This window comes from Lycium ferocissimum, chromosome 12 (assembly GCF_029784015.1).
Source record: "Lycium ferocissimum isolate CSIRO_LF1 chromosome 12, AGI_CSIRO_Lferr_CH_V1, whole genome shotgun sequence".
Lineage (NCBI taxonomy): Eukaryota > Viridiplantae > Streptophyta > Magnoliopsida > Solanales > Solanaceae > Lycium > Lycium ferocissimum.
Genome location: NC_081353.1, coordinates 43,144,144 through 43,157,022, shown reverse-complemented (window position 1 = coordinate 43,157,022; position 12,879 = coordinate 43,144,144). Strand labels below are relative to the sequence as shown.

The 12,879-nt window shown below is 33.5% G+C and overlaps 2 protein-coding genes across 3 annotated transcripts in view; one reads left to right on the top strand and one right to left on the bottom strand.

The window, feature by feature from the left end:
- The first annotated feature begins 1,334 nt into the window (after nt 1-1,334).
- LOC132040036 (phosphoenolpyruvate carboxykinase (ATP) 1-like) lies at nt 1,335-9,023 on the top strand. Of its 2 annotated transcripts, none has more exons than XM_059430642.1 (13): nt 1,335-1,476; nt 2,512-2,748; nt 4,077-4,261; nt 4,972-5,125; nt 5,676-5,760; nt 6,013-6,113; nt 6,193-6,491; nt 6,603-6,776; nt 6,961-7,026; nt 7,196-7,374; nt 7,739-7,908; nt 8,158-8,326; nt 8,562-9,023. In XM_059430642.1, the coding sequence occupies exons 2-13, from the start codon at nt 2,531-2,533 to the stop codon at nt 8,703-8,705; spliced, it is 1,944 nt and encodes a 647-aa protein (XP_059286625.1). In that variant the 5' UTR covers nt 1,335-1,476; nt 2,512-2,530; the 3' UTR covers nt 8,706-9,023. The 2 variants fall into 2 exon arrangements, with proteins under 2 accessions (XP_059286625.1, XP_059286626.1); XM_059430643.1 differs by lacking the exon at nt 1,335-1,476 and adding an exon at nt 1,505-1,706.
- Nucleotides 9,024-12,000: 2,977 nt separating this feature from the next.
- LOC132039339 (F-box/kelch-repeat protein At3g23880-like) overlaps nt 12,001-12,879 on the bottom strand; it is a 3,049-nt gene continuing 2,170 nt past the window's right edge. Inside the window, exon 2 of the mRNA XM_059429838.1 lies at nt 12,001-12,876. Coding sequence (XP_059285821.1) covers nt 12,087-12,876 — 790 coding nt within the window. The 3' untranslated portion in view covers nt 12,001-12,086. The remainder of the gene's footprint in view (nt 12,877-12,879) is intronic.

Here is a 12,879-nt window from a genome sequence, read left to right as displayed (position 1 = left end):
TATTTCTCAAATCTGAGTACTTATCATTGTTATTGCTTGAGATGTATTTTTTTTTCTTATATCTCAGATGTGAGTGTATTTTTTTTCTTGTATCTCATATCTGAGTGTATTTCAGTAAATTCGTTATTTTTTGTGTAAAATGCAGTGTTTCTTTATGTATTTTTCACCTGTATTTCAAAAGAGATTTTTTTTTGTATACAAATAAATACAGTGAATTTGAATACAGCTGAATCCCTATATTTTTTTTGCACTTATGTTGTTTGAATACAACTGAATTTAAATACAATGAGTTGAATACAGTGTAAAAGTTGCTATGAATGAATATATCCGAATTGAATACACTCGAATTAAATACAGCGAAATACGACCGAATTTGAATACATGTTACTGTAGCTACGAGATATAATTAGTAAAAGTATAGATATGCCTAAAAAAAATCCCAAAATAGTCATTTGTGAAAATTCCCCTTTAAAGTTTCAACTTGTTATGTTGGGCCGTGCTGGCACGGGCCATTACTGTCTACTTAATTTATAGATGGTTTATGATTTTGTGTAAATATTTAGTGCAGGTACATCTTTAAATACTTAACCAATGATTACACCAACCCATTGAATATATGACATATGTCTTCATATACGTACACTACTCTTTATAACAAATTCATAATTAATCGATGCCCAATTTTACTTTAATTTATGATATAATTATGATAAATAAGTATGATTTGGTCAAGTACACGAGGTAACGGGATACGGCACTGTGTTTCCCACTGCCATATACCAGGTTGAGCTTAGGATGTTAATATTAATCACGGATTTAGCTTATATACTAATGAATTTTACACTGTAATTATATATTGTTGTAACAAGTTACCTGCTTTCAAAATGATTAATTACACTTATTTTATATGAATAGTTACTAGTAGCTATTCCTTTTAAAAGACTCAATACTGTGATAATTATGCTACACAATTATTAAATAGAAATCAAACCCTATTAACCACATTACTAAATGTATTATGCTCTATTCTCAATCTTCATCACTTGATCTAATTGACTGAAATAAATGTCACGTTTCGAATTACTTCCTGTTTCCATTGTGTGAATTAATCTTTTATGATATATTTAATTTTTAAAGCTATAATATCTGTGTTCTGTTACGGAGTGCTTCATTGGCTACCACTAAGATCCACTTTTACCATAATAATCTCAAATTAAGTGTGCCTTAATTACTTGGCCTTTAATTAATCTTCTCCATTCATTTTTACGATTTTTTTTTTTTTTTTTTTATGGTTTAAGACATCTTAATTTGAAAACTACTCCCTTTTTTTTAGCTGCTAACTATTGTTACTTAGACCAGGATTTAGGCCTACTTTTGAGTGAAGACCATAAATTAGAGCTCAGCTACTACCCAAATTAAAGATCAGACATTTTTATTTCTTTTGTTTTCTTGTAGGTACTTTCCTCACTGATCCTGGTTAGTTTTCTTTCACATCTTTTTATAGAAAATCGACGGCGATTCTTGAATAATCTACATCATTTTCATTTATATTGGAACACAAGATTCCCTTTTCTGTGTATATTCAACAATTGAGTTCTTCCATATGCATGCAATAACATGCATTGTATATGTACTTAAATCTATCTGTTTTGTAGTCAAAGTTTTGACGGAAAATTTTCACTAATTGCTGCCTAAATTTTTTGAAGGTTTTGTTGTACTCTTTTATGTGTCTTACTTTCTTTCATAGTCTGTTTCAAAAAGGATATTTTACTTTCTATATTTAGTGATTCTTTAGATCCAACATACTCCATGATATATTTAACACCACAAGATTCAAAGCGTATTTTAATACATTACATACATCTTTAGTTTAAGATCATAAGATTAAAAAAAAATTCTTACTTTTTTTAACCCCATGCCTAATCAAATTAAGACATACAAAAAGAAACAGAGAACAATCCTGTATGGTTTATAAATTTTGAGGCTCTGTTTGTATCCTGTAAGGTTAATGGTTATTTCCCAACAATAACCGTTCATAGTAGTCCTATGGTGAAACCAAAAAAAAAAAATCCTACAGGTGTACTCACAACTGAAAAGTTGAACATATGACCTAGAACAATTTTCTATCACATTTACCTCAATATCGCTATATAAGCTTCTCCTAATTATGTTAAGTAAATTAATTCAACAGTTTATGTATATATGAAAATGAAAAAAACGTTTTTACCTTACTTACATTGTATCGATTAAATCCCTTCATTACATGTAACTCCGCCCCCACACTATAAAAAAGATTGGAATTAGCTATGAATTTCGTCATTAATCAGCCGCTAAATTGCTTGTAGCTAACAAATTTTTGTGAAAATCCGTCCCTAGACTCTAATCTGTCGCTAAAAAGGATTAAATCCGTCCCTAGACGCTAATCTGTCGCTAAAAAGGATTAATAATAGTGCCTTGAACGGAAACAATTAATACCTTAAAGAAAGTATATTTATATGCCTCAATGTGCAGGTAATTACTAAAGAATATAATGGCATCGAGTGGACTAGCAAAGATAGAGACACAAAAGATGAAAGAAGAGATATGTCACGACGATAGTTCAGCTCCAGTGAAAGCTCAGACAGTGGATGAGTTGCATTCCTTACAACAGAAGAAGAAATCAGGACCCAATACCCCTATCAAGGGCCATCATCAAACAGCCTTTGGGTCTGAAGTTGACAGAAATAAACAACAGCTCCAATCCATCAGGTAAGATTAATCCTATATAAGTTATTTAGTAATTAAGAGTACGTCGTAACATTGGTATATCCAATCAAGTAATATGTGGTCATTTCTTATTTAGTGAAATTTTTGAGAGATATACTATATTTTAAAAAACATTTATTCTCTTCGATAAAAAATGTGAATGAAAATTTTCAAGAAAAATATGTCTCTTCGACATAGAATAAAGTACTAGCCCAATATATGAACTTTTTACTTGTAATTAATTTGTATTTTAGTGATTATATTTTAATAGACTTATTTAGGGACAGAGGTAGAGCTATAATAATAGTAGGAATCCAGTAGCTTTTGCTTAACACTCACTACAAGAAAAAATATATTTGGCAACAAAATTTTTTTTTTTGTTGCCATAGATTGATTATTGTTGCAAAAAGTACTTTTGGCAACCAAAAAAAAATGTTGCATAGAATTTTCCCAAAGGCTGTTATTGCAACAATGTGCAACAACTTTTTTTGTTGTTGCCAAAAGTACTTTTTACAACAATAATCAATACTATGACAACAAAATTAAATTCTTTGGCAACAAAAAAGTTCATTTGCCAATAAGAAAAATAAGTTGTTGCCAAATATTAAATTTTTTGTTGCCATTTCTATACTTTCTTGTAGCGACTCTGTATTTATATTAGGAAATACGTTAACTGTGTATAAGTACAATAAGTTATCAGTTTGGTGACAAGTTCAGAACTCATAAATTCCAAATATTTCTCTGGTTACGGATATACCTCATGTTTTTCAAAACTAAACACTTAATGGAGAAATGAATTTTTGGCCCTTTACAAATTTTTTTTAGACTAAAAAAAAGGTCATAAGACTAAAAAAAGTTTGTAAGTGGCCAAAAATCCATTTCTCCCTGTGAGGAAATAGGAGCTCTTGGCCTCTTACAATTTGAATAGAATAAAATATCTTATGACTTTTTTACAAGAGATCTTCATTTTTTACACATAAGAGATCTGGAAAAAACACAAAAGAGAACTGAAAAAGACATTTTTTTCTATTCAAATTGTAAGAGGCCAAGATATCCTATTTCCTCACTCGTTGACACCTTAGTAATTAAAATGGAAATATTACTCTAGCTAATATTTGTATATGATTTCCCTAACATAAGGGGTAGAAATATTCTATTTAAAATATATTTGTATATCTGTAACTGAGTCATATTATGGAGATATTTAGTGCAATGCATCCTATTTTACATTGCTAATGCCTTAAAAAAAAAAAACCTTAAAACTTATTTTATTTTAAATGATCATGCTAATAAAATTTTGCGGTTTGTTGTTGCATGGCATATGAAAACAGTGCATCATTGGCATCGTTGACAAGGGAGACTGGGCCAAAGGTAGTTAAAGGAGACCCTTCTAAACAGTCCGAGACACCCAAGGTGGCCCATGCCTCTCAATTTCATCAACACACTGCTCCTAACCTTAACATTAGTGACAGTTCCCTCAAGTTTACTCACATCCTCTACAATCTCTCCCCTGCTGGTAATTTATTACCTCCTGTTCGAGTTTAACTTTTATATACTGATAGCGTAGATATTTTATATATGATTACTCAGGTTAATGTTAAAGGTAACCTGTGAAAAAAAGTTGGTAAATGTTGAATTTAGTCACCATTCATCTAAAAGTTTAAGATGCATTAAGATATATTCCACTAGTATTTACTTTATTATATTCTTAACACTCACCTTCTCATGTACGGGTGTAATTTCAGGATCACTATCTGCTTCGCTATCATGCATATCGAATTGAATGATCAGCTTATTTAAAATTTTAAACTGTTAGAGATGATATATTTTTCAGCACTTCGGAGAATAAATAAATAACTTGTTGTAATAGGTAAAACACTTTGATAATATAAAAAAACTTTACCCTATCAATAAGTTTAGTTCCCCCATTTTACAATATTGTATCTCTGTTTTCATTTGACGTAATATTAGCACAGTACTGTTTAGAGGGTCAAGCCTTTTCTTTTTCATTTGGGCTTTAATAGCTGTTGCTCCTCTTCATTTGCTTCTCGAGAGCAATTATATATGTTAATTTTGACTAGCACTTCTCTACCATTTTGCAACTAAGTATTTTAACTTCAATTCTTCATGTTCTGTACCTGAAATTAGTCAAAAGGCTAGTCATTATTTTGACAGTTAATTAAAGTTTGAATACACAATAACCTCTGATGTGCCTTTAATTTGTAGAGCTGTATGAGCAAGCAATCCAGTATGAAAAAGGCTCATTCATCACTTCAAGTGGTGCTTTGGCCACACTTTCTGGTGCCAAAACTGGCCGCTCTCCAAGAGATAAACGCGTTGTTAAGGATGACACCACATCTGATGAACTTTGGTGGGGAAAGTAAGTCCATCTCAGTTTCTTCCTTCAGCTCTAATACTTTCTTTGGTTTTATGCACCGGCATCTGAAATTTACTGTCCCGACCAACTGGTTGGGTGTGGTAAGGGATAAAGGCGCGCTTCCAAAGGCGAAACTACAGTGCTGCTTATGAGTTTGGCAGAACTCAGTAGTTTTGGCTCAGACCCTGTATTTGTGAACAGTCCACTTAATCTATACAATCAAATCCCTCTATAACGTCATTTCTTCCAACATTATTTGGCTCCTATAGCAAAATGCTGCTACAGAGAACATATAATATAACGTAATATGAAAAATTGGTTCCATAGAAAACATGATTTTTATAGAGGATGACTGTTATAGAGAGGTCTGACTGTATAAATAATTTATTCAGAATGCAATAAGCTACCTTTTCTATAATTCAGAATTCATAAACTCATAATCCTAGCTCCATTTCTGGCACTCTGAATTCGAAAACTTATTCTTGACTTATTTCCTACTAATATGGGTATTAGGCATTTTTCTCACTTCATGTTGTGTTATGATTTTCAAAAGGGGATCACCCAATATTGAGATGGACGAACAGACTTTCTTAGTCAACAGAGAAAGAGCCGTTGATTATCTTTGCTCACTGGAGAAGGTATTTACATGATTATATACTAGATTGTACTTCATTGAAATCTCTTTTTCATAATCATTTTAAATGCTCAAAAGACCTCTTGAGCTGTCATTACACAAATCAAACCACCATATTAGTATCAAGATTTTAGTATATATATCACAGACACTGTGAGATCAATTTAACATTTGTGTAATACACTGTTCTGTCTAATTTAAAGTTTGCAACTTACTAGACTGCCAATAAGTTAAAGAATTTACATAAATATTTCAGGTTTTCGTGAATGATCAGTTTCTCAACTGGGATCCAAACAATCGTATCAAAGTTAGAATTGTATCTGCCAGAGCCTATCACTCCTTGTTCATGCACAACATGTAAGAACCTGATCATGAATATAAACAAGATTTAACTTATACATTAACAGTCATAACAAATAATTTTTGTGGGTGACAGGTGTATCCGACCCACGCCTGAAGAGCTGGAGAATTTTGGTACTCCGGATTTCACGATATACAATGCTGGGAAATTCCCGTGTAACCGTTACACTCATTATATGACTTCTTCCACTAGCATAGACCTTAATCTTGCTAGGAGAGAAATGGTCATCCTTGGCACACAGTATGCAGGGGAAATGAAGAAAGGCCTCTTCAGTGTAATGCACTATTTAATGCCTAAACGTCAAATTCTCTCTTTACACTCTGGCTGCAATATGGGAAAAGAAGGAGATGTCGCCCTCTTCTTCGGATTATCAGGTAAATTAACTTATATACACTGCCAGTATAAAGAACTTCACAGTATTAATGAGTTTTTTTTTTTCTAATCTTTGTGGACATGTTTTTACTTTGTGGACATGTTTATTTTAGGAACCGGGAAGACTACGTTGTCTACGGATCATAATAGGTACCTAATTGGAGATGATGAACATTGTTGGAGTGATCATGGTGTTTCGAATATTGAGGGTGGTTGTTATGCCAAATGCATTGATTTGTCAAGGGAGAAAGAGCCTGACATTTGGAATGCCATCAAGTTTGGCACTGGTATTGTTCTTATTCTACCTGATCATATTGTACACATTATTAATTTAGTGGAAAACTGCAAGTGCCAGCCAGTTGTTTCAGACTCATATAGCTGACTCCAATTTGTTTGGAACTGAGGCGTAGTAGTAGTAGTTGTTGTTGCAAGTGTCAGCCAGTAGTTAATATGTTTCCATGTTTTGTGCAGTGTTGGAAAATGTGGTTTTTGAAGAACATACTCGAGAGGTAGACTACACGGATAAATCTGTAACAGGTAAAACTATAGCTATGTTGTTCATGCGAAAAAATTACGCAAAATGTTGGTCTCTAACATCAATTATGTCTCAACTGAAGTCATTTTTAGATTCCTTATCCCAGCATATCCAATATATTGAATCAGCTAATGTTGATTTATGGAATTAATGGATTTGCTGTGGTTGCAGAGAATACCAGGGCAGCATATCCAATTGAATACATCCCAAATGCTAAAATACCATGTGTTGGACCTCATCCTAAAAATGTCATTCTTCTTGCTTGTGATGCCTTTGGTGTACTTCCTCCAGTCAGCAAGTTGAACTTGGCTCAGACAATGTACCACTTTATTAGTGGCTATACAGCTTTGGTATAGACACAAGAACTTATAATATAATTCTGACAGTGTAAAGAATTTTTATGATATCATCCTAGCCTCTTTGTAGTAGGTAGCACTTATTATGGACGGTTATATGTTATTTTGCTCGGACTCTCCATAAATGATGTTGTACCTGAATCAAATCCTCCGAACATGCACTATTTTGAGGATTTGACACGCACCCTACAATATTTTTGGAGTGTGCGAGCAACATAAGTTGTCTGTAGTTATTTTTTAGGTGACCTGATAGTGTGAAGAATTCTTTTACATAATTCAGTTTATAAAAGTTAAACTCTACTTCGTAGGTTACCTATAAGAAAAAAGGTTAAAATTATATGTTTGATAATTCAAACAGGTGGCAGGAACAGAGGATGGAATTAAGGAGCCTACAGCAACATTTTCAGCATGCTTTGGTGCAGCATTTATTATGCTTCACCCTACAAAATATGCAGCTATGCTAGCTGAAAAAATGCAGAAACAAGGAGCTACTGGGTGGCTTGTCAACACTGGCTGGTCAGGTGGAAGGTATAAGTACTAACCACAACATGTCTTAATTCTAAGCATAATATATCGGGACCCCACTAAACTTGACTACTTTTATTCGGTGCATACCTAAACTTTACGTTGTAAATATATACTCCATATTTTTATCCCAAATTTCAAGTGCGCACTGAATAAAAATCGTCAAGTTCAGGCGGGCCCAATTTGTTCTGCCTTAATTCTACTTATGTAATTAGACTTGATTAGCTAATTAATTTTCTTCATTACATGCAGCTATGGATCAGGTAACCGTATTAAGTTAGCATACACTAGGAAAATCATCGATGCGATCCACTCAGGAGAACTTTTGAATGCAAAATACACAAAAACTGAGGTGTTTGGGCTGGAAATCCCAACTGAACTTGAGGGAGTTCCTTCAGAAATTCTGGATCCAGTGAACACTGTAAGTTAGCATGTTATACTTTTTATATAAACTGTCAGTACGCACAATTTTAACATGTTATAGAACGTGACATGCCATATGTTTCATATTACTGATTATGGTGACCATGTTTATGTAAAAATTATTTTATACTCTTTGTCGATAGATGTTAATTAAATCTTTATTATATTGCTAAATTCTTGAAATATTGTTGCCTTTGTAAAATTTGATTTTTTTTTTTTTTTTTTGGTTCTAGTGGCCTGACAAGGATGCCTACAAGGAAACTCTTTTGAAGCTGGGAGGTTTATTTAGGAAGAACTTTGAGGTGTTCGCAAACTACAAGATTGGAGCTGATAACAATTTGACTGAGGAGATACTGGCTGCAGGTCCCAATTTCTGATATTGAAGAATTATTAGCTGAGTCAAAGTTAGGGGAAATAAAAATATTGTGTTTTTGCAAAGAGGCACAAGTAGCTAGAAAACATGTGTTATTATTAATGTGCTACATTTTAGATGTAGCTAGTTAACAGAGTTGTTTTCATTCATACCCAACTTGTCTTCTTTCTTTTTCCTTCTATTTTTTCTTTCTTTTTTCTTCTTGTGGTAGTGTTTGTTTTCTGGTGTAGTGATGGGGAAGTTATAAATCTAACTTCATTCACTAGTGGTGTAATCTCCTTGGTTTATAAAGAAGGCTTTATGAACCCAATTATTTGTCCCTCATGCTACCGAGTTTTGATCAGAATACGGATCCATTCGACAATCTTTTTCATAATATATGTGAACAAATAATAGCTATAGTCCAACCATTTCTGAATTTTTGCATTTCAGAACTATCTCAGACTAGCAGAATGGTATTTTAGGAGCTTATGCTCTGTATCTGGTCAGGTCGAAGGTTCGTCAAAGACATCTAATTTTCAAAATATATTTGATTTTCCATTTTATATATTTTTCAAAATAAAATTTAGATATTCCGTAATCGCGTCAAGAAGACTACTAATCACAAAATCTGAATGGTAAACAGACGTTAAAATATTTTAAAAATCATAATGAAAAGATCATTTGAGTCCCTATCAGAATCAAACATGGCCTAATAGATCTCACACTTTTTTGCAAGTAGAGCTAAATTAAAGCTTGCCGCTTTAGAAAATTAGTATAGTAGAATGTGGGAATATTTTGACGAAGTAACAATAACTCATGCTCGATATAGTCGAAATTGTGTATAATGAACCAGTGCCAATCCATGGATGATTTTTTTTTTTTTTTTTTTTTGGTTTTCACTTGGTATTTGGTACCTTATTCGGGGTCGACTAGTTCGTTTTGATTTTCAAAAAATCAAACTTCAGACCTCTAGGCAAGGGTCGAGAATTTCTATACATCCCACCACAATCCCCGACAGACATTTTCTATACATCCCACCACAATCCCCGACAGACATTCTTGGGGTATCCGCCAATTACTACATATCCAATAAAATTAGAGATTTAAGATATATACGTGCAATTTTTTTACACTTCAATGTAATTTAACGGATATTTCATCTTGTCACTTTATTTTCTAGATTATCATATTAGACTGCCCTACTTGTGGGATTACACTGGGTATATTGTTGGTATTACAACATCAGACTTGATAGGGAGAGTTGCATATCGTTTTAGGCCAATTAAACTTGATAATGTAAAAAATAGTTTTAATGTCAGCACACCAAATATCTCGTGAACATATAGCAGTTTCCTACGACCTCTAAATACATAAATTATATTCTAGGAAGTGTAATTAAAGAAGTAATTTCCGAATAAAGACCGAAAATTAGATCATTTGACATTTATATTTCGGGCTCTGTCATTCTTTCGTACCCCATTATGAACAACTAAAAAGATGCTTTATACTTCTCTGGGAGTTGGAAGTGTGATTGTCCAGTAAACTAACAAAAGAAAGAACTCATAAAAAGGCCTAAACACATTAAAGTTAGTACCGCAAAAGAATTCAGAAATTCTCAAGTGTTTGCCTATCCAAAAAGAGAGATACAATATGAGCCAAACAAAGAAAAGTCTGAATGGTTCTTGCATTCAAATTAAAATCTTGAAGGACAGGTTCATAAAACCATCATTAACCAACTCCAAATCACCTTCATTCCTACAAGTTATCCTTCTTTGATCAAATTGTTCCTAATTTTGTTGTACCCCTTCTTTACTTCCACCTTCCGGTTCCGCGAGTAAAAATCCGACCTACAAAGTGCTAAAGCAGACATTCATGCACAACTACAAACATGTACAAATGACTAGTTTTATTATTTAATGAAAGCAAAGTTTTTGCGGGCCTTTAACTCTTAGTAACCAAGTTTCATATTCCTTTCTTCTCCTTTTCACCCCAACTATATGAGTGTAGGCATTAAAGATTTTAAAATGTTTACTATAAGAAACTTTCAAAATTTTAAATGGAATAAGGCACAATCACCCCCCCCCCCCCCTCAATTTTGATCAAAGTTGCTACGACACACCTTACCTTTTCCAGGGTCCTATTACACCCTAAACTATTTTAAACACCACCCTGAGTGCTGACGTGGCATAGAAAGCGTACACACTCTCTTGAAGGCAAGTGGAAGTTACAAAAATAATTTTAAAAGTAATTATCAGGAACAAGTATCATTTTTTGGTTGGCTATTACACAATTAACAGGAATAATTTTCACAAGGGAGCGACACATAGTTCACCGAGATCTTTCGAATCTCCTAGTTTAGCTAATGGAAGAGACTCCGCTAGGCGGAGAAGATTTTCCATTGAACTGAAAAAGGATTGAGATAATAGGAAAGAGAAAACAGGGATTTTAATGGGAAAAAAACAAGAAAAAAACAGATTTAATGCTAAAAAAGTATGTGAAGCGCGTGTAATACACTCATCTGGTTATATATGCCACGTCAGCATTTAGGGTGCAAAGAAATAAGGAAAAATATAGTTTAGGGGGTAATAAGACCTTGAGAAAGGTAAGGTGTGTCATATTAACTTTGATCAAAGTTGAGCGGGGGTACTAGTGCCTTATCCCAATTTTAAATAGTACTCCCTCAGTCCCAATTTATGTGGCATAGTTAAAATTTTGAGAATCAATCAAATTTTTCTTTGATCAAAATTTCTTTATATGTCTTTTAAATATTTTAAATTGTTAACTATTATGATTTATAGTATTTTTTACCTAGTTTCCAAACATATAAATTTTATTTAAAAAAACTTGAAGCTTCTATGTTCGAATTCACGATCAAAGTTTAGAAGTTTGAATCTTGAAATTTCAACAGTGCCACATAAATTGGGACAGAGAAAGTATTGGTACCTACATTCGTCAATATAGTGGGTGGTCATCTGAAATCAATATAAAACCACTATGTGAAACCAGAAAAAAAGTGCAAAAAAGAATTTTCCCACGACTTTTAGCTATTAATGGACTTTGAGCACTTGGACAGTTCTTGCAAAAAGAAGTGTTGTTTCACGAAGCAAAAAGGAAAAAAGAACTAACAAGTTCTCCAAGAACGTAATAATATGTAATATCTTGTTGTCTTTTTTGACAACAGATGCATGGTTTCCACTGTTGGTCGATTACAACACCAAGACCTTGAGGGCATTGTATATCCAAGTCTTGTCAGGAAACTCGACTTGAACAGCGCGTCCCCAGAAAAGCTTTTTTTAACAGCACGTGAGAAAATGTATGGAGAAGCTATTAAATTACTATCATCTGAGCTTTTTCATCCCTGGTAGTCCTCGCATCCTTGGCTCCTTCTCGCAAAAGGGCCAAACTAGGCTTTCAACGTAGATTTTTGCATCCCGGAAGATGGCAGAGTTGGTAACCTCTTGATATCTGATGGAGTCATTCTTTTGATTGTAAACCACGCAAGCTGATCAAATTTAAACAAAAATTCACTTTTATCTGATGTACAAAAGAAGGGAGAAACCAAATAAACATTATGAGGACGCTTGATGGTAAACATCTTTGTCCAAGACTCTTTAAACCCGTACTCCTTCATAATCCACACATCTGTATGAGAGCTTTCACTATTACATGACACACAAAGATCACTTCCCACCATTGATATGCACGGCATTATATCATCAGAATCTTTTTCCCTAAAGCAGGGTAGCTCCATCTTTCCCCATTTCCCGTCAGCCAAACCAATACAAATAATGCTCCAACTAATATATGAACGATTATTCTCAGAAGTATTATTAGCCCAATGAAGCTTCCCATTCACAAATATACCCTCCGACTTATCCAGTCGCCGCCAACTCGGAAAATCATCATCTATATTTCTTCTCCAAGAATCACTATTTAGACCATATATGTTAACCTCGTTAGAACTGCAAACACTTACTACCTTATAATCTTCATGAAGTTCATCATATCCAAAACCATACATGTAACAGCATTCCCGTTTAGGATTAGGAAGTTTCTTGAACTTCCTAATTGATGGATTCCAGATAATGAAGTCTCCAGGAATAGGAATGGAAAAACAAAACAACCCATTGACAGAACCCAAAACGCAAATAAATTCATGACCGCGGGGATCTATCATAGGATAATCCAAATCACTA

Coding starts and splice junctions, on each gene's coding strand:
- LOC132040036 (XM_059430642.1), top strand. CDS start 2,531: ATGGCATCGAGTGGACTAGCAAAGATAGAGACACAAAAGATGAAAGAA. Junction 5,761..6,012: donor ATCTTTGCTCACTGGAGAAG/GTATTTACATGA, acceptor TAAATATTTCAG/GTTTTCGTGAATGATCAGTT. Junction 6,114..6,192: donor TCCTTGTTCATGCACAACAT/GTAAGAACCTGA, acceptor TGTGGGTGACAG/GTGTATCCGACCCACGCCTG.